The sequence below is a fragment of the Mytilus galloprovincialis genome, chromosome 13, assembly GCF_965363235.1.
Source record: "Mytilus galloprovincialis chromosome 13, xbMytGall1.hap1.1, whole genome shotgun sequence".
Taxonomy (NCBI): Eukaryota; Metazoa; Mollusca; class Bivalvia; order Mytilida; family Mytilidae; genus Mytilus; species Mytilus galloprovincialis.
Window position 1 is genome coordinate 402,792 of NC_134850.1, and position 23,015 is coordinate 425,806.

Sequence of the window (23,015 nt, forward strand, 5' to 3'; positions counted from 1 at the left end):
CATCGATCTTTTGATGTCGTCCCTTATATACATCACATGTATTTTATTTTGTTTGTATCTTTCTTTTTTTTCTATTTGTATTTATGATTTTCGAAGGCCTCAGAGAAGATTAACATGTCATTGTTAAATAAGTAACCTTCGTTAAATAATTAATTTCATTAGTCTTATAAGAACAGGATTAAAGATCTACACCTACATCGGGATCAAAATCAATGTATTAAATTTTCCCAAAATTAATACAGGGTTTTAGGTAGTTTATTACAGATCTGGTTCCTGGTTCAAAATATGTGACATTTGTGTCTGTAGAATTTAAAAGATCCAGTTTAAATCATGACAGACGAAACAAATAGAAAGGTTACTTTTTTTCTTTCCCACACTTATGTTTGACACAGTTATGTGTTGTCAGTTACACACGAAGACAAGATAAATTGTTTGAATAAACCTACGTTTTATTAATGTTTTAAAAGCCCTGAAAACCTCCCTCTTCGTTGACTCTTGTCGTTTTGTTAAAGTTCAAAGTCCAAGCATAGTTCTAGTTTTTTTGCTTTGACGCCTTAGGCATGTTAGGTACGACCTCAAAAGTTCAATGAAGGATAAAAAACTTAATTCACTTTTGATGTCGTCCCTTACTTCGACGTCGATTCAGAAATTTTGTCCGAGCAGTTGATAAAATTTTTGAATTGTAGCTTCAATTTTTGTATTTTACCCACAGGCACTTGTTTCTATCCATTGGAAGAACCACTATCAACGTATATTTAAAGTGCCTGTGATTTTACCATTTTGTCCGATACAAAAATAAATTTTCTCTGAGTGATGACATTACATTGTATAAGTTACATAAAATTGAGAATGGAAATGGGGAATGTGTCAAAGAGACAACAACCCAACCAAATAAAAAACAACAGCAGAAGGTCACCAACAGGTCTTCAATGTAGCGAGAAATTCCCGCACCTTAGAATTTTTGGGGTATGAAGTGTGATTCATTTTTCGGTAAATTAGCATACCCTGACAATCCTTTCGTGAAGCGACTCTTCATAGTAAAAAGTCCCTTTTTTCACACAATGTCTGAACATGCTGAAAATTTAATACTTTGAATACATATATAATAATAACTCCATAGTTTTATTCTAAGGTCCTATACTTTACAGATCAACACAAATGGTTAAGCTCAGTCATTTGTAAACACTTTCACTACTGAATTTATTTTTTTTGCGGGATTCCCTGGCCGAAATTTATTTGCACGAGCCGTTTGCCTGACATTGAAACATGTCCAATATCACTACACAGAGATTTTTTGTAAAGGAGTAGGTTCAGTAAGACCCCTTTTTGACCCCAAAATATAGCAGTTTTACAAAGTTGTTAAAATGTAAACTTTTAGTTATTTATTGGACAGTAGAATATTTATGCTACATAAATATGGGCTGTTTTTGACATAACAATGCACATATATCGGGTACTAGCACCATAAAGTCCTGCTAATTTACTGAAATCTTCACAATTCTAGCATTTTAGTTAAATTTTAGACAGTTTTCAGGTAAAACGAATTCGAAAGTGGCCGCATTCGTGTTCATCCTTAATATTGAAATGTAAGTTGTATTTTATGATACTACATAATATATATAAAGGTTGTGGATATACACGGATGCGGCCACTTTTCGTTTTTGACAAAAACCATCTAAAAAGTGACATTTTTCGGCATATTTGGTAGATTTTTCATATTTGAGCTTGAATCGGATCGTTTTTAATGACTAAATCAGTTAAAATCTTTCACATAAACTAATTGATTCAAATGAAATAGACACTTAAGTGTTTAAAAAGTGGTCAAAATCTTTCGTCAGATGAACCTGAAATTTGAGGCCAAAATCAGTTCTTACCGGACCTACTCCTTTACAAACAACTTTTGTGTTCTTCAATCGGAGGCACATCAATTTAGGGATATTGTCCCATATGGATCCATAAGGGGTTACCATGTGATGGCTATAAGGGGTTACCATGGTTACCATGTGATGGCCTTAAAACAATCACAATATCATAATTTACCTGTGGTGCAATAAAATATTTATTCCCAGTTCACTAACTTTAGGTCAGTGATATTGTTTGCCTTAAATTACAGCCGAAATTCGGCCTTTTCCCCATGAGAAAATTCCCAATTGGGCTATTTCAAAAAAAATGATGCCAAAGTGTGACAAACATGGTAAAAAATTAAGTCATTGCTAATCTTTTTTCTATCATTTTTCTTTAATCCAGAGACATTCAAGTTTTCAAAACTACCAAGGGTTAATGCAAAATAATAAAAACAAAAATTTTAACAACATTTTACTCATAAGAATTCATCCACTTTTCAAAAGAAACAACAAAATAATAATATCAACTGACAAACATAAATAAGAATATAAATATCAATGCAATTTTTTTGTTTGTTGCAATAAAGGTACTAAATGATTTTCCTTCAATTTTTTTTAACTTATAAACAGTTTTTTTTTAAATATGTAAATTTCACCAATTTTTAGTGTATTCTTTAATATCTTATTTCAAAAGTTTTTATATCTCTTTGCAAAAGCTTTAATTTTATATAAAAAGTATAAGGAAGCAAACATATATGATCTAATTACATCCTCTGAAAATTTCACAACAATTGCTTCAGTCAATTCTAAGTTTTCTTCATTTAAAAAATACAAACATGTGTTTTATATCCTTTTGTTACACTCCTGACATATTTCTTCAGTAACTGTAAGACTGTTTTTTGATGGAATGTTTAGAAAATCAGTAATGATATCTATTTTAAATTTACAATCTCACAAATAAATAAATTTATTAGATATTTGATTACATATTTTTTTAATTTCTGAGCAAAGAGCAAACTTTTAACATGTTTAATGAGAATTACACTTTAATTATTAAGAATCTTTGGTGAATAGTGTGCAGAAAAATCATTTTTACAAGACAGATCGGCTTTCTCATTACATAGTAAAGATGTTACAATTATTTTAATAAAGAATCATGTTGAATTTTGTTATAGATAAGCTACATCAGAATATTGTCAGGAGTGTACTCCTGACCATAATTTATTGCTACCATATTTTAACCTGAAACTGACCTGAAATCATGTAGAGTCTTTATATTTCACATATTATTTTAGTGCTGATTAAGAACAGGTTAAAACCAGGTGCTCCGCAGGGCGCAGCTTTATACGACCGCAGAGGTCGAACCCTGAACAGTTGGGGCAAGTATGGACAAAACATTCAAGCGTGATACAGCTCTGAATTTGGATTGTGATCAAATTTTTGACATTACATGGTTTTTTTTTTACACAAAACAAATGTCAAGATTTTACAAATCAATTAAAGATTTCTTCTTCAAACTTATTTAAATCTAAAATTAAATAGTTGACACAGCATAGGTTTCTGACACAGAATGAATGTGGTCTAATGAACTTAAAAGTTTTTTTTGCCTTTGAGCAATTCACTATGCTGTTGAATATTAATCCTCTCAAAAAAATGTTTGAAGAAATTTTCTTTTTATTTATGAAATCTGAAATGAGAAAAATTTAAACCCCTCCCCCCCCTTTTTTTTTACATCCCCGTTTCCCTTTTTCCAAAACTGATATCAATTCAAATTTCTAATGGAGTTTGCATACATCATAAAATATTAAGATGTAAAATAAAGTGCTTGTTATCACTGAATGGTAAAGACTGGTTGGTAGTAAAAGTGAATATACATTAAAACATATATCTTTCTTTGTATAGAATAGTAGTTGATAATATATGTTGGAAATTTGCCAGACATGACTATGATGTCATTTTCTATTTTTATTTGCCAATAACTTTATGTAAATAACTTCATTGGAAATTTGCCAATATAAAATGTTGCTGATGAAGCTTTTTTTCCTTATCTTATCTAAAATGTTTTTAGATAGTGTATGTTGGACATTTGCCAGACATGACTATGATGTCATTTTCTATTTTTATTTGCCAATAACTTTATGTAAATAAGTTCATTGGAAATTTGCCAATATAAAATGTTTCTCATGAAGTTTTTTTAGCTCACCTGGCCTAAAAGGCCATGTGAGCTTTTCTCATCACTTGGCGTCCGTCGTCGTCGTCGTCGTCGTCGTCGTCGTCTGTCGTCGTTAACAATTTTTCAAACATCTTCTCCTCTGAAACCACTGAATGGATTTGAATGAAACTTAACATGATTGTTCCTTAGTATATCCTGCACAAAATGTGCGCTTCGATTTTTGATCCGTCAAAAAACATGGCCGCCGTTACTTAAAATAGAACATAGGGGTCAAATGCAGTTTTTGGCTTATATCTCAAAAACGAAAGCATTTAGAGCAAATCTGACATGGGGTAAAAATGTTCATTAGGTCAAGATCTATCAGCCCTGAAATTTTCAGATGAATCAAACAAACCATTGTTGGGTTGCTGCCACTTAATTGGTAATTTTAAGGAAATTTTGCAGTTTTTGGTCATTATCTTGAATATTATTATAGATAAAGATAACTGTAAACAGCAAAAAAGATCAGCAAAGTAAGATCTACAAATAAGTTAATATGACCATAATTGTCAATTGACCCCTTAAGGGGTTATTGTCCTTTAATGACAATTTTTCACAATTTGTTCATCATATTTGCTAACTTTAAAAAATCTTCTCCTCTGAAACTACTGAATGGATTTGGTTAAAACTTAGCATGGTTGTTCCTTAGATTATCCTGCACAAAGTGTGTGCTTTGATTTTTGATCCGTCAAAAAACATGGCCGCTGTTACTTAAAATAGAACATAGGGGTCAAATGCAGTTTTAGGCTTATATCTCAAAAACGAAAGCATTAAGAGCAAATCTGACATGGAGTAAAAATGTTCATTAGGTCAATATCTATCAGCCCTGAAATTTTCAGATGAATCAAACATCCAATTGTTGGGTTGCTGCCACTTAATTGGTAATTTTAAGGAAATTTTGCAGTTTTTGGTCATTATCTTGAATATTATTATAGATAAAGATAAACTGTAAACAGCAAATATGATCAGCAAAGTAAGATCTACAAATTAGTCAATTTGACCAAAATTGTCAATTGACCTCTTTAGGAGTTATTGCCCTTTAAAGACTTTTTTCACAATTTGTTCATCATGTTGACTTACTTTAAAAAATCTTCTCTTATGAAACTGCTGTATCAATTTCAGCCAAACTTAGGCTAAATGAGTTTCAGAGTTTCAGAGTATCTAGTATAAATTTTATATTTCATTTCCTTGTATGTCAAGAAACATAGCTCCTATGGCTAAAATAGAACATAGGAGAAAATGATTTTTTTTTGCTTTTGAAGAAAATAGGACGATTCAAAGAACATTTAAATAAATTGAAAAGCCAAAATAATCATTGATGAGAGATTAAACCAAAAAAATTCAGGTGAGCGATTCAGGCTCTTGAGAGCCTCTTGTTTATTGTTTTATACAATAAACAATGTATATTCACTTTTACTACCAACCAATCTTTACCATTCAGTGATAACAAGCACTTTATTTTACATTTTAATATTTTATGATGTATTTAAAAGAGTAGTTATTGTTGCAAACTCCATTAGAAATTTGAATTGATATCAGTTTTGGAAAAAGGGAAACGGGGATGTGAAAAAAAGGGGGGGGGGGGTTTAAATTTTTCTCATTTCAGATTTCATAAATAAAAAGAAAATTTCTTCAAACATTTTTTTGAGAGGATTAATATTCAACAGCATAGTGAATTGCACAAAGGCAAAAAAAAACTTTTAAGTTCATTAGACCACATTCATTCTGTGTCAGAAACCTATGCTGTGTCAACTATTTGATTTTAGATTTAAAAAGTTTGAAGAAGAAATCTTCAATTGATTTGTAAAATCTTGACATTTGTTTTGTGTAAAAAAAAACCATGTATTGTCAAAAATTTGATCACAATCCAAATTCAGAGCTGTATCACGCTTGAATGTTTTGTCCATACTTGCCCCAACTGTTCAGGGTTCGACCTCTGCGGTCGTATAAAGCTGCGCCCTGCGGAGCACCTGGTTTATAGAAACAATGTTGTTATTATTGGTTTTCTTTTCTGGAATTTGAGTGTGAACACCATCTGTTGCATATTTTCAGTAACAAACATGCCATTATTATGGCCTTTATTGCTTGTTTATGCTCAATACTTGTATGTCAGGACTGTAACACATTTAAACAAGCTAGTTCAATTGCAATTTTAGTTCAAAAATTTCAAAAGTAATGATGTAGACTTGTATTCTGTGTTAAGCTGAGGTGTAGTAATGTCATTTTATAATAATTGTCAGCTTGTTTTTCTTTCAATAACTTTCCTTTGCTAATAAGATTGAAATAAGGCATTTTTTTGTGTTACACTCCTGACATTGAAGTATTGAGCATACAAAAGCAATGAAGGCCATAATAATGGCATGTTTGTTACTGATAAACTGTAACAGGTAATGTTCACTGAAATTCAAGAAAAAACAACAACTATAACAACATTGTTTCTAAAAAAAAATACATCTTAACCCAGTTGTTACACTCCTGACAGACCTGGGTAGTCCTCTTATTGTAACCATAATATTCCAGTAGTAGAACTTCAGGGTCAACTGGATGCACCTGTGCCAAGCTATGATACTAAACAAAAAAAATAAACCGTGTAGGATGTACAGAAACATGTTATTTCACCTACAAAGACATTTTCTGGCAGCATATTGACTTTTACTAACATTTTTTTTTTTACACAAACTTATTTGACTTACCTTATGAGGCTCATAAAAATGTAAATATATGGAAGAATTGAACAAGAAATCATAGTCAAGATATAATAGTTGGATGAAAGATATTGTTTGGTATTGTATCTGCCCTTATTTATTCTATATCATCAATGAATGCACATGCTTTCTTCCAATTGTCACACTAAAAGCGTTACACTCCTGACATTTTGAGGTACAATTTTGGACAATATTTTTTAAACAGAGCACATACTGCTATTATCTTTGGTAGTTAGGACTAACTAATCATAATACATTATCTGACCTAAAAACATTACAGATATAGTATCATACAAGAGACTGACAAAGGTTTAAAGGAAAGGCATCATATTTTTTGATATGCCCAATTACAAAAAAAAAATGGCTTAAAATTCCTCATAAAAAGTTTTACATTTTCCCCAAACAGTGATGGCATTGGTAGTAATGTTGGTAAATATCGTATTCATGTTATTATTTTGCTATTAGAAAGCACGTTTGAGATCCGGTTTTCTGATCAGAATCATCATGTAACACATGTAGTTTTCAATGCATTAAGTACCTTCATTGCTTCTGTTTCTTTCCCCTCTCCGAAAGTACCTTTCGGGTTGAAAATGTCTGACAGCCAAAATATACATGAAAAAACAGTGCCAAAAAGACAGCAAAGGTCAGCAAAAAATCGGAGATGTGTTGAGAATAAAATATACAAATTTCCCAATTTCAATAAAAAATATGCATTTTTCCCAGTAAAAAACGGTAGAGGTAGTTTTGAAAAAAGACAACAATATCACTGTAGTTTGCCTTGAATAAATATTTTACAAAATGCTTATTCCCAAACATTGGATAAAGATTGAATTTGGGAGGTGTCTGACTTTTAACTTTCTGAGAAAAAAAAATTAAAAGAAGAAATGGCTCTAAGATTTCGAACAAACATCAGTCAGGGATATAACTCTATAGGGTTATTACAGGAAAATAACATACATTTGTTATTGTAGACTAAAAAATCAAAGAACTGTGATATACGTATGTTACATGTTTCAAAGGGACAATATACATCATTAGTTTCATTAAAATTTGTAAAAGTTCTATTGATATTACTTTTGTCTATATGTATACTTAACTATTGAAAGATATAACAGTTCATAGTTTGCCATTTTGCATAATACACCTATATGTTATCACAGAAAAAAATATGCCTTTTAATAACTAAAGGGTGTTATCACAGCTTCTCTATATCACTTCAAAGGATTTGCTCAGACATAGATCATGCTTAATTACAATGTATTTTAATTTATTGTAAGAAATAATGACCAGAGCATGTAATGAGGTTCTGCGCAAGTTTTTCAGTACAGTGGAGTCACCAGTGTCCGCGCGGCCGGTGATACCGCCCATTAGCTGATTTAGTTACATCAACACCGTAACGAAAATAAAATTATTCTTCTAATTGTTTTAGCATTCTGAAGGGATAAAAAAGAATAAAATTGATAAGTTCCAGATTGAAATAATAACTGCAATCCCGTGATTTACAATATTTGGCCAATGTCCATTAAAAAAAATACAGCATCAGATAAAATTTGTTATACTTTAGTCAAATTTTTATCAGATTGAAATAATTTTTGCTCTACATCCTTGGCAGTGTGCTTGGTTTGAATTTAGCTACCTTTTGTAGCAGCAAATCTTTCCTCTATTCAAAATAATCTATTTTTGGAAGGCATGCGCGAAATCACCGGACATTGGAGGAACTCTCAGAACAGGGGTTTCCCCAATTTCGGAAACACATTACACAAAATCTTGAGGGTGAAACCCTACAAACTGATATGTTTATGAAATAAAAGTATGTTATGAATGTATTCACACAATATTATTCAATTATTGGTTTTATCATTTGAATGAAGTGAAGTCGTATAAAGTCTTAGGTGCGCGGATACACCGGACTGCACCGTAATTTCCAAGTGTCTTATATAATAAGTTACATTCCTTTAATAACTATTCCTTGTTATTACAGCTAAGTTTATCCCTTAATAGCCTCGTCTCATTGCTTTACCATGGTTAATCAAAAATGTATTAATTTAATTAAGAAATTAGTTATCAAGGCTATGCATTTAGTTTCTGCGCAAAGTCTCAAGAGTTCCCCTAAGAGCCCACTATAAATGAAATAATTTTACAAATATCAAACATATGTTATTACAGATTTAGAAAATTTTAGGAAGAAAATCTGTAATAACACACACAAGTTATTTTCTGTAATAACCCTATAGAGTTATATCTCTGACTGAACATTCTAGGATTTAACATGTTTAACAAAATAATTTTTTTTATAATTCTAATAATGAGAATTGGCCATGATGTTGCATATCAATGTACACAATTTTTATTTTTAATTTCTAGGTTGAATTATCCAAGGATGTTTTAGCTCCTTCTGACGGACCAAGAGAAGAGCTGGTAAGACAATTTTTTATTATTTTAGGTTTAAGACAATGCTCTCAGTCGTGTCAGTAGCTTGATGTTTAGATCATTTGTAGATTAATTTAAAAATATTGTTAAAGAAACTCTTTCATGTCTTTGGAGAAAAAAATATGAAGATCTAATGCAGTTTACTTTTCTGGGGTATTGGCCATGGTTTAGTGGCCAACTTCAAAGATTCATTGCAATTGGTAGGTGGCCATTTAGATTTGTAATTGCATATAGACATTCTCTTCCTAAAATACACTTCTGTGTATACATTGTATATATATAGAATTGTTATTTGTTTGTGTGTTTTTTATTCAGATATCAACAGCAATAAAGTTTTTACAGAACCCCAAAGTTCAACAAAGTCCTGTGTCACAAAGGAAAGCTTTCTTAGAGAGAAAAGGTAGGATTATAAATGAAAAGTTTACTTATAGAAGAAAGGTAAGATTAGAAGGGAGAATTGATCTAAACAAGAAGTGACCAACGTCTTTATCAGTGTATTTAATGCACCCATGCATAGTAAAAACCCCATTTTTATGATATGATCTTTATAATTTTATTTCCAAAATAGAGATTTTATCCCATTTTCTCTGTCCACTTAACGTAGAAAATGATGATGCGGATTGGGCATCCATGTATAAGCATTAACAAATATACATTTAAAACATACAATGACATAACAACAATCACATTTTTGCTTCAGATATGTTTTTTTCTCCAGATCACCTGGTTTTCTTGGGCAGTATTCGGCCTGAAAAATGCCAGTGTACCCATACCCAATACATAAACTTTTTTCAGAAATTATTCCCATGGTAAAAATCCATGTACTATACACACTTTTAAACGGTAATTAGAATTTTGCCACTCAAAATTAATAAAGTGTGTCATTGACACATGAATGAAAGTTGTCAAAAGATTCTAAAGAAAAAATCAAACTCATAAGTCAAAAATGAACTGACAATGCCATAGCAAGAAATGAAAAAAGTATGACAAGACAACAAATCACAGAACATAGAAAAGGGAAACCTGTCCATCACCAAGTCCACAAAAAACATAAGGTGATATTCAAATATGAGATATATTTGGTATGACTATTCAATTTCACCCAGGACCAAATTTTCTGAGTTTTGATGCAGTAAATGTTATTGCACCTTGTAATCAGTTTTCAGATTTCCTAGACAAACTGCAATTGAATTTTGATATTACTATCAAAGCATTAAATCTTTTTTTATAAAACTAAACAGAAGAGATAGATTATTTTACAATCTGACATTGTTCTACAATGTTATACAATCTGACAATGTTCTACATGTTCTAGGTTCTACTTTACCTTATGATGATGAAACCTTAGTTTTATTGTTATTATGTATACGATAGTTTTGAAATTTAAAATTGATAGATAATCTGTGATGTTTGTAAACAGATAATTTTATTTCTCTATGGCGATATTTCAGGCCTCACAAAAGAAGAGATAGAAATTGCAGTAGGAAGATCTGGTGTACCTCCAGATAAACCTACCCAAGTATACCCACCCCAGCCTCCTGGAATACAGGCACCGATACCTGGAGCAGTGGTGCCCTACCAACAGTCAGGTAAATAGAATTATCTATAAAGAGGTCGGGTGTACCTCCAGATAAACCTACCCTAGTATACCCACCCCTGCCTCCTGGAATACAGGCACCTATACCTGGAGCAGTGGTGCCCTACCAACAGTCAGGTAAATAGAATTATCTATAAAGACGTCGGGTGTACCTCCAGATAAACCTACCCTAGTATACCCACCCCTGCCTCCTGTGATACAGGCACCGATACCTGGAGCAGTGGTGTACCTCCAGATAAACCTACCCAAGTATACCCAACCCTGCATCCTGTGATACAGGCACCAATATATCTAGATATGAGATGTTTTACACACGATAAAAAGAGGGTTATCTTATTTTGTTTACAGATATTTATGTTTATTTTTAGCGTCCCCTGTTGGTACATTAATTGAGATACAAGATATTTTACAGACAAGAGCTTTATTAGAAGGGTTGTTTTATTTTGTTTACAGATATTTAAGATATTTATTTTTAACGTCCCCTGTTGGTACATTAATAAAGATACAAGATATTTTATAGACAAGAGCTTTATTAAAAGGGCTGTCTTATTTTGTTTACAGATATTTAAGATATTTATTTTTAGCGTCCCCTGTTGGTACACAAATAAAGATACAAGATATTTTACTGACAAGAGCTTTATTAGAAGGGTTGTCTTATTTTGCCAACAGATATTTATATTTATTTCAGCACCTCCTGTTGGTACATTAGTAAAGATAAGAGATGTTTTACACACAATAGCTTTAATAGGAGGCTTATCTTATGCTGCTTATAAATTTTTCAAGGTAAGCATAAACTCTTGTTTTAACTGAAATTTATATATATGTATTCATGGTATTAGCTACATTTTTGTCCACATGAATTGCTAAAAAAAAATAAGGTTAATGCAACAAATATTTGAAGAGATTGTGTCAGTGTTGATGTCTCTATGATTATGATGATAGTCTTCTCATATCATTTGTTTACCCCTAGTGAGACATGGACAGACTGGAAACAACAAGTTTAACTTGGTTTGAGTGTTTTAAGGTCTAATTTCATCACTTTTTACAGTTAATATAAACAAGTAAAACTAATCAATAATGTTACAGTGTTTTTTATATAAACAAATTTGTATCATGTGATATTATGAACATCATGAACATTTTTCTTATTAAAAATTCTGCAACTCTGTTGCGCGTTTTCACATGTTTTTTGACATGTCATATCATGATTTCTCAATGTCAGAGGTTGGCAAGTATGATAATGTGTGTGATCGCTTTTAAGTGCATGTTATGTGTGCACATGTTGTGTGCAATTAGAAAAATTGCAGTGGTTTACAGTTAACAATGTATGACACAATATAATGTTTTATTATTTATTTATTTGTAGGAATATTTACTGCCATGGATGTTAGGTAAACCAAAGACAGAAGACAGATTAGATAAAATTGAGAGCATGGTGATAGAGCTTCAGAAAAACATTGTGGAGACTTTGTCAAAGATACAACTTACCTTGACTTCAATGCAGGAAACAATGTCAACCAATCAGGAGAAAGTACAAGCTATATCACATGAAGTCTACTCACAAAGGGTAAATTAAAGCTAAGCCTATTTTGAGCGAGAAAAGGAGAAAGCCTAACCATGGTGTATACTAACAACTGCTTATTCTATATTGTACTTTTATGAAACAGGATTCTAGTTTGGGGAATATTTCTTCCACTTGGAAAATATATTTAAAAAAAATATTTCCATTAGACCATTGGTTTTCCCATTTGAATGGTTTTGCACTAGTCATTTTAGGGCCCTTTATAGCTTGCTGTTCGGTGTGAGCTAAAGTTCTTTGTTGAAGGCCATACCTTTACCTATAATGGTTTACTTTTATAAATTGTTACATGGAAGGAGAGTTGACTCATTGGCACTCGTACCACATCTTCCTATATCAATATACAATACAAATCTATGTTTTGTACTGATTTAAAGTTTTTATCTTTCAACTATCAGTTCACTACAAAATTTGTTTTGTTTTTGATTTTGAGTTAAGATCTTTAAAAATGAAGATAATGTTGATTATAAATTAATATATTATATAGATTATAATTGCTGGCTTCATAGCTTCTCCATATCTGGACAACACATGAAAAAGACACAAAATAAATCTGATAGGAGTATAGCTTGTTATTACTCTATTGCAGAAATTTCCAATTTTTTTTAAAAACACTTGAAATACACAAAGATCAGAAATGTAACTTTTATAAAAATTGTTCCTTACTAGTTGTTATACTGTAATAAAGTTTTTTAATGTAAACATTTGGTTTATTAGAATGTCCTGATATTAATTAGAATGTCCTGATTTTAATTAGAATGTCCTGATTTTAATTAGAATGTCCTAATATTTCAGTCTTCCACAGCAATGAGTAATATAAACGAGTCACAGTTTGCCACAGAAATGAAGTCAGAGCTACAGACTGTAAAAGGGTTATTATTAAACAGGTAATAATAATATTAGTTTCCATTGGCCATTTTGGGAATCTAAAAAACAGGGGGAACAAAACACTTTTTATCATTGTTATTTTTCTAATTATTTTCCAATAATATGGAATTTCCTGAACCTACATGTATTGTATAAGGTTACTAGCCCACTATCTAATACTTATAGTTGTATAAAGTCTCTAGATACTAAGGCTAGATACTAAGGCCGTAAAACATATCCTTGAAATTGTTATACTTTTTTTCATTTAATTGAAAAAAAATGCCCTGGCGGTTAAGAAGAAGGCCCAGTTCTCAACCAATTTTTAGCTTACCTGGCCCGAAGGGCCAAGTGAGCTTATGCCATCACTTGGCGTCCGTCGTCTGTCGTCGTAAACTATTTCAAGAATCTTCTCCTCTGAAACTAATAGGCCAAATACTTCCAAATTTTAACTGAATGTTCCTTAGGGTATCTAGTTTATAAATTGTATCTGAAGTTTTGATCTATCAACAAACATGGTCGCCATTGCTAAAAATAGAACATAGGGGTCAAATGCAGTTTTTGGCTTATATCTCAAAAACGAAAGCATTTAGAGCAAATCTGACATGGTGTAAAAATTTTCATTAGGTCAAGATCTATCAGCCCTGAAATTTTCAGATGAATCAAACAACCCATTGTTGGGTTGCTGCCACTTAATTGGTAATTTTAAGGAAATTTTGCAGTTTTTAGTCATTATCTTGAATATTATTATAGATAAAGATAAACTGTAAACAGCAAAAATGATCAGCAACGTAAGATCTACAAATAAGTTAATATGACCAAAATTGTCAATTGACCCCTTAAGGGGTTAGTGTCCTTTAATGACAATTTTTCACAATTTGTTCATCATATTTGTTAACTTTCAAAAATCTTCTTCTCTGAAAGTACTGAACCAATTGCAGGTAAACTTATTCTAAATGATTCTAAGGGTATCTTGTATAAAGTTTGTGTTTTGTAAAAAAACATGGCCGCCATGGCTCAAAATAGAACATAGGTTAAAATGTAGTTTTTGGCTTGTATTTCAAAAACTAAAGCATTTAGAGCAAATATGTTGAGGAGTTTAAGTGTTTATTAGGTCAAGATCTATCAGCCCTGAAATTTTCAGACAAATCGATACTCATTGTGGGGTTGTTACCACTTAATTGGTAATTTTAAGCAAATTTTGCAGTTTTTGGTTATTATCTTGAATATTATTATAGATAGAGATAAACTGTAAACAACAAAAATGTTTATCAAAGTAAGATCTACAAATAAGTTTAATGACTAAAAATGCCAGTTGACGCCTTAAGGAGTTATTGCCCTTTAATGATAATTTTACACAATTTTTCATGTTTGCTAACTTAAAAAAATCTTTTTCTCTTAAACTACTGAACCAATTTCACTTTAACTTTTAAACTTAACAATCCTTAGGGTAACTTGTATTAATTTGTGTTTTTTGTCTCGCAAACGCAACTCCTCCTTAATGGATGGACCAATATTAATGAAACTTCACACAGTTGTAGTACACAACCTGAGGATGTGCATGAAGGAAAATGTTTCTGGTCGGAATTATTTTAAGGGAGATAATTGATTTTACTTAGTTAAATATAGCTATAAATGGCAACAAGTCTGTAAGCGCAACTACTCCTAAACAGATTAATCAATATTGATGAAACTTTACACAGTTTTTGTACACAACCTGTAGATGTCCATGAAGGAAGATATTTCTGGTAAGATTTTTTTCAAGGGAGATAAGCACAACTCCTCCTTAATGACTATACCAATATTAATTAAACTTTACACAGATCCAGTACATGACCAGAGAATGTGCATAAAGGAAGATATTCTTGGTCTGAAATATTTGAAGGGAGATAATTAACATAATTAGGTCTTTCAACCTTTCAGTTGAAAGACCTATTGTATTTGTTCTGATTATTATTATTATTATTATTATTATTATTATTATTTTTTTTCTTCCGCCAAATTTTTTTTCCTTCACTGTTTTTTTGTTTCCCAAGATGTCGCTTAGATATATGGTATATGATATCGAGCAGTTAATACGCTTCTCAAACTGACACCGCGTAACAAAAAACTTTACCTTGTAAGAGTTATCTCCCCGAACACTGTTTTTCTTGTTATCTCTAAGGCTTCGCAACCGTATAAGAAACCGACAAATTTATTTTATCAAATTGCTCGTTACATCCTCAGGATGATTTGATTAATTTTGACCGAAGCTATCCGGAGACTCCATATGAGAGTTATCCCCCCTTTTGTATATGATATAGGTGATATGCATTTCTAACTGGTAAACCATAAGTGATAGAGACCAAGGGGCTTTTGATTTAAGATCCTTGGTCCAAAAAAATGAAAATTAGGTCAAGGTCAAAGGTCAAGGTCAAATTCTAAATTTTGATTTTGGCTTATTTTCACTTATTTTCATTAACCTTATAAGATATCAACAAATTATTTTTACTAAATTGTTAGTTGCGACATGTCGTAACTTATAAATTTTGTTTGCAAGGGTGCGTAGACAATAAATGGGAGTTTTTGCCCCTCTTATATTTAGAATTATGCGTAAAGTGATATTACTCATGAACCATACATATTAAGGAACTAGTGTCTTTTGATTCGAGATGTTTAGTCTATGACCTTGAAATTGAGGTCAAGGTCAAAGGTTAATTGGACGTTCTAGATTTTGACCTTTGCTTTAAATTCATATTTATACATCATAAAGCCATAGGAACTGACATTTTTAACTGAATTTTAATATTTTCATATCAAAATAGATCTTTATTAGTTGAAAGACCTTCAATTGTTCTTTGAACAATTGGTTTTTAATTTATATAGATTTAGTTATTTTTTTGGTTTCTACACACTGACTTAAAATATGCAAAGAGAGATAACTCTAATTATCATTAATTTTAAATGTTCTTTCATTTCCTTTTACTTCAAGAAAAATAGCCAATGTTGCTAGGGGTAAAATGTATTATTTTTGCCTGTGAAGAAAATATGACAGATACAAAGAATGTTTGAATGGCATATTTTAGCACACACTGAAAAGCAAAAATAATCATTGATGAATGATTTAAACAAAAAAATTGAAGTTGAGCGATTCAGGCTCTTGAGAGCCTCTTGTTTTTAGGCAGTTAAGCTGCCTTATGCGAGAACCCTTGATTTTGGTTTCCCCCTGGGAATTTTTTAAAAAGTGCCATTTCTCTGATCTGGCAGGTCTGGTAGATTCTTTATAACTAATTAGACATTTTTTTCACACTTTTTGTTATGAAAAACAATAAATATAAGGAAGATTACCTTAAATGATCGTCGATTTTCCCAAAACAATTGATGTTCCCCATTTGAAAAAGTGCTAACTAAAAAGTTAAGCATAGCTTTTTATCGTCTGTGCTTTTGATGGAGATATAAGTGAGCTATTGTAAGAATAATTTCATTGCCGAAAATGTTTGTAATGAAGGCATTAAAATTTGCCAAATGGCGCATGGATATAATTTTGCGGCTATTTTTAATCAGTGATGACGTTGAATTTGGTGGAATCCGTCCTAATAAAGGTAAATATTTAAAAGCTTTGTCTTACTTCCTCTCTGTATAAGTTTTGAATTTGTAAGAATACTTGATTATTTTATTTCTACATTGTATGAAAATATGTATTTTATTTAATTATTTAATGCAAGCTGATGTTTTTATTATTTGTCATCGTGTCTCTCCGTACTTGCTATGTATCGTGGAAACCCCCAAACATTATACTCGATCAGGGCCTTTGCAATTTTAATCGGGACCTCATTTGAATACGTATTTATAGATTTTGTCGATGTCAAGCTCATTTCAAGATGGTTTCCTTCATCATGTTTTAGTTAAGGCTTTGGTGTTACAGACTGCTACATGTGCTTTGATATAGCCAAAGGCGCTTAAAAATATTAAGATTACTACTTTATCAATAATTTGCTAATGGACAGCATTATTTCACTTCAAAAGTATATAATTGTAAATTATTAAGTACGAAATTTGTGACGCTTCCCAAGCCGTAATTGATTTGGATTTACAAGCACTTTTCATTTTCCGGATATTTAAAGCAGTCGTGACATTTTCAAGAATCATAACTTTTCGTTTCCTTCAGCAACTTGATACTGGTAAACCACTTTTCTATGAAATTACTGTGAAATAAAACTCGCATGGTACGAAAAGAAGCCATGTAGAAGGTAACATTGTGCGTTACGAAGTTACGTTTTTAACAAGTTACAAACAGTATTTTTCTTAATTCCTACATCAATTATTTATAGAACAGATATATCATTTTATTACAACATTGGCAATGGATGACAGCGAATACGTGATCAAGATATTTCACTAACAATTTCAAATAAAATTGGAATGAAAATGGGGAATGTGCTAAAAAGACAACAACACGACCAGAGAGCTGAGAACAGCGGAAGGCCACCAAATGGTCTTCAATGCAGCGAGAAACTCTCAAACATGAAGGCTTGCTTCAATTGACCCCTAAACAAAAATTACTAGTTCAATGATTATGGACTTCATTTCATACTAAACTTAAGTTAGAATTATACACAAGAATCTATAATTGAAAATCATACAAGACTAACAAAGGCCAGACGATCCTGACTTGGGACCCTAGAGAATTTAAGCATTACAAATGTAATTATAAGCTTAGGGCCTCAATGGACATGAACATGGACAAAACTAATACATACAGATTTTAGACATGAATATATAAAAAAGAAGATGTGGTATGATTGCCAATGAGACAACTGTCCACAAGAGACCAAAATGACACAGACATTAACAACTGTAGGTCACCGTGCAGTCAACAATGAGCAAAGCCCATACCCCATATAAAAGGCCCCAATAAGACAATGTAAAACAATTCAAACAAGAAAACTAACGGCCTTATTTATATAAAAAATGAACGAAAAACAAATATGTAACACATGAACAAACGATTACCACTGAATTACAGGCTCCTGACTTGGGACAGGCACATACGTAAATAATGTGGCGGGGTTGAACATGTTAGCGGGATCCCAACCCTCCCCTAACCTGGGACAGTGGTATAACAGTACAACCTGAGAACGAACTATAAAAATCAGTTGAAAAAGGTTAACTCATTAGATGGACAAAAATACAAGTGGACGTGACATGAAGCCTTTATGCTACATTATATATGTAAAAATTTTAAAGCAATAATGAATATTATACCTGTTTGTATTTGTTTTTATTTCAGCTTGATTCCAATCTTTGGCAATGGCTAATACAAGAAGAGGCAAGGCATACATGTACATGTATATCATTATGTACAATACATGATTCTCTGTAGCAACTGGATTGTCTTTTCACCCCTATAGTTCCACAACAACAATGAAACTCTAGACTACTACATGTACGATGTTATGAAAATATTTACATATACCTACATGTACATCTACATATATGATCAATTTTGAAGATTGTTTTTGCCAGGTGTAATCATGTCAACTAGTACAACAAGTTTTGATTCAGCTTTATGACAGGAATTATTTATAAACTTGCCAGCAGTTACAACAAATGAATATTATTAATTGAGTTAAAAATTAAGCTCATTTGGACAGTGAAGTGATTTTGACGTGTATTGAAGTAGACATTTAACATGTTAAACGTTTCAAATTGATATCGAATTATGTGTAAACGCAGCATTGATTTATTTAAGAAATTAAGAATAAAGAAATATTAAAAAAAGATGGACAAAATATTTGTATTAAATTTGTCGGAATTTTTGTCTTGCCAAAGATGACAGAGTCAAAAAGAGAGGCATACATGTATATATAGTTGTGTTGTTTTGTCAGCATGGTCAGCATCAACAATGTATTACAAAAATGTAGTTTGTGATTGTGTGATTAGGTCTAGTTTATGGGAGGTCAATGATATTTGGTACGCAGTTGTGTTAGCATAGGTATATCTCATTACCTGATTACCAGAGTATTTAGCCCCACCCCCTTTGTCATGGTCAATTGACTCTGAAACTTAGTTTACATGTATTAGTTTTTGATTAGGTCAGTTATTGAGGAACCACTAGTGAATGGTCAATGATATTTGGTGTGCAGTTGTATAAACTTTGTAACTTTCAATTTCTATTGAGGATATTTGACCCTGCCCCCTAAATTATTCTCTTTTGACTTGGAAACTTACGTTACTTTGAAATTTCATAAAACTTTTGATTATTTTACTATGAAGGAAACCAATCGTCGTAAGTCAATGATGATTGCCATGTAGGTGAAGAAGCATTAGTACATTTCAGTTCCATAGAGGATATTTGGTCCTTACCCCTCAGTCATATGCAATATCTATTGACTTTGACTATAATTATGTTAGTTTAAGATACCAGTAATCTATGTGTTAAGGTTTGTTTAAAAGGGACAACTTATGAAAAGTCAATGTTATTTGGTAAGCAGTTGTATAAGTGTTGGCACATCTTATTTCCATAGGGATTGTTCAGCCCTGTACAATCAGTCATGAATCATTGTCTTTGAATATATTTTCCTTGTTAATGCATTTCTATTTTAATTGTATTATTTGTATTATCAAAATAACAAATAGGCAAAACATGTCTCTGTATTAAAGGCTGATTATAGATAAGACATGTACAATTATTATAAAGATAAGAATATGTGGAATGATAGCCAATGCATCATAATGAGACAACTATATATATATCCACCAAAATAAATGAAGAAAGTAAGCAATTATAGTTAGGCAACCATACAGGCTTCAAAAAATTTTGTATCATTACTAGGCCATTATAACAACATCAGCATTTATTGTAATATAACTTTCAAGAAAATTACACCACTTGAGATAGTTTCAGCTATGATTTGATGATTGTGCATACAATGTAGGTGCACCAACTGATGCAACTAAAACTGCTAATATGGCATATTCATACTATAGAATATAGTTGAATTAAACCATACACCACTGCTGGACCCCATTATTGAAATTATTAATCTGATAAGAATAATCCTCCATGCAGCTTGTAACTATTAGCAAAACCTACATGTATACTGCATAGTAAGCTTTAAAAAACCAGGAAATTACAAATGTAAAACAATAAAACTACAGCAGCCTGATTTATGTACAAAACAATTATGAAAAATGGATATGATATACAGCAACAATTACCAAATTACTGGGTCCTCAATATGGACAGGCACAATTTTAACTCTTCCCTTACATGCGACAGTGTACAGTATGTGCATAATCGCAGATATTAAATATTAAAAAAAATAATTGGACATAACTTTTGAAAGTGGCAGGATTGGATAGTGAAAACTTTAGGGTACAAACATTATTCAATACTTGAGAAATAGCCGAGATAATATTTTCACCAATTTTTCAACAGTATTCATCTTAACTTCTGCCATGTTTGCCTCTGCTTTTTTTACTTAACTGCCCACAGCGCCTTTGGTGCTTTGATTTAACAAAAGGGGGAGGGGGTGTTTGAGGCACCTTGGCCCCCCTTAAATCTGCCCCTGTGATGAAGGACTCAACAGATATGTTTATATTTATTAACAGACGACAGTTCCCACCAACACCATCATCATCATCACTGCCAGCATGGCAACTCAGTCAGAATGCTAGTCCTACCAGCAAATCCAACATGGTGAAACCTAGTGGTGATGCAGCAATAACGTCAGAAGTGGAGCGTGATGCCACAATAACATCAGAACCTAGCGGGGATGCCACATTAGTGTCAGATGAAGCATACTTAAATCAGAATAAAGATGATAGAACAGATGGAGAAAATAATGATAAAGTAATTTCTTAAATAAACATATTTATTAATTAAATCAAGTTAAATAATAAAAAAACAATCAAAACATGTAATCAGCTGGTAATTAGGTTAGTTTAAACATATTTATTTATAGTGGATTAGGAAACAAGTTTTTCAACTTATAATTAATCCCTTTCCACTTTGCGGGTGCGAATGCTGCCTTATCTTTTTCTGGTGTCTTTAACGTGCAAGAGATATGGCTCTCTCTTAACATGGGTCAGCCATTTATCGTCCCCTTCCGACGGACTATCATCGTGACCTCAAGACCATTCTCGCAAATGGTGTCAAGGGAGAGCCGAAAATTAAGTCCCTGAAATTTTCATCCCAGACGGGAATCGAACCAGGAACCTTTGTGTTAGTAGTCCGATGCACTAACCATGGCTCTCTCTTAGGTTGTCACATGACGAGAGAAAATCTAAAATACAATAATAAAGTTTATGTTTCTGAATGAACACAATAATATAAGATATAAATATGCACTGTTGAACAAGATGTGTGTAATCAGATGATTATACTTTTGCTTTTGAAATAAGTAAGTACTTTTAACATGCTTTACACAAAAAATGATAGCAGAATTTACCAAACATAGCAGTAGTGCTTTCAAAATGGTTGTTACTTACAGACTTGCCTGCTAAATTATGTTTTCGACTGGTTAGGCTGAGCCTGAAATGGTCATGCATATAATATGGATTTGCCATTATAACCTTATTCAGAGAAAAATAATGAAGTTTATTTGATCTTTTTAACCTGACCTTTTGCATTATTCTGTCATAAAATTAAAGTGACATGATTAATAATTACTATCAAAACAAACCCTACTAAATGTTTTCTAATTACAATCAACAGACTCCTCTTAGAAAATAGATTTAAGACAAACATCACATACAAACATCACATCAGATGTAAAATGTCTTGAAAAAGGGTATATATACCTTGGTTTAAAACAATTGCTAATTGGAAAAAAACATAAGTCAGTCACTATATCTTTTACAGCAGCCCATAACATTTATTTTGAAAAGTTTATTGGTTTTCATGAGTAAAATGTAGGAAAAACAATTAATTGAAATCATGGTTAGTAGTTCAAGAGGTCAAAGTCTGATTTTTTTTGTTCAAATCAATCCATAAGGGTACATTCATATCAATATGCATTTATTTAGAAATCATTTGAATATAAAACTTACTTTTTTTTATTTCAGGTAAAAGTGAATTTCAGCCTTGAAGAAACAACAAATGTCCAGATGTCAGAAGCTTCTCAACCAATCAAAACAGACGTGAGTGATATTCTGAACCAATCAGAGGACAGCAAAGACAATTTACAAATGAAATCAAAGGAGGAAGATGACAAAGATGAAGAGGTTGATTAAACCAGATTTATTTAGAAAAAAATGAATAGTTTAAAAAAGAGAAAATTTAACAGAAAATTTTTATATATTGGATTTTTGTTATTTTTCCCCTTAGTGAACAGATCACTACTAAAAGATAGATTCCTATGAGAATTTTTATTTAAACTTTTTCCTTGTTTTTCATCTTCCCATTCACCATTATTGTTAATAATGTCTGTATATTACAGAAGGTTGTATACCCACAATTCATTAATCCCATCACAAGCAAAGGTCTCTTCAATTAACTTGTTTATGTTTCCATTGCCTCTATCAAATCTTTCAATGTTTTAATATTACAAGCTGAGCTGTATCGAATTGAAATCTACCTTATGCACAGATAGAGTTTTTACTGCACTACGGCTTTTTTGCTTTTATTTTTCATTTGAAGAACCCCAAATGTATAACTACAGACAACTGACATAGATTGATTTGTTTAAAAAGAGAAAAATAGAAATAAGCTAGACTGTAATACTGTGTATTGCATTTTACTTTATAATTGATTAATGGCCGGTAGATGCACTGAATCACTATTAAAAATAATGTTTACCTG

The 23,015-nt window shown here is 31.7% G+C and overlaps 1 protein-coding gene across 1 annotated transcript; it reads left to right on the plus strand.

Annotated features, from left to right (window-relative positions):
• Positions 1-248: 248 nt before the first annotated feature.
• On the plus strand, positions 249-22,563 carry LOC143057426 (peroxisomal membrane protein PEX14-like). The gene is made up of 9 exons (XM_076230730.1): positions 249-354; positions 9,126-9,179; positions 9,507-9,591; positions 10,643-10,780; positions 11,477-11,571; positions 12,155-12,355; positions 13,163-13,254; positions 20,825-21,065; positions 22,280-22,563. The coding sequence occupies exons 1-9, from the start codon at positions 331-333 to the stop codon at positions 22,445-22,447; spliced, it is 1,098 nt and encodes a 365-aa protein (XP_076086845.1). The 5' UTR covers positions 249-330; the 3' UTR covers positions 22,448-22,563.
• Positions 22,564-23,015: the final 452 nt, after the last annotated feature.

What these genes read in the sequence shown, in the direction of transcription:
- LOC143057426 (XM_076230730.1), top strand. Translation starts at nt 331, where the DNA reads ATGACAGACGAAACAAATAGAAAG. An exon ending in CAGACGAAACAAATAGAAAG is followed by an intron (nt 355 to 9,125) that starts GTTACTTTTTTT and finishes TTTAATTTCTAG; the next exon opens with GTTGAATTATCCAAGGATGT. An exon ending in ATGGAGAAAATAATGATAAA is followed by an intron (nt 21,066 to 22,279) that starts GTAATTTCTTAA and finishes TTTTTATTTCAG; the next exon opens with GTAAAAGTGAATTTCAGCCT.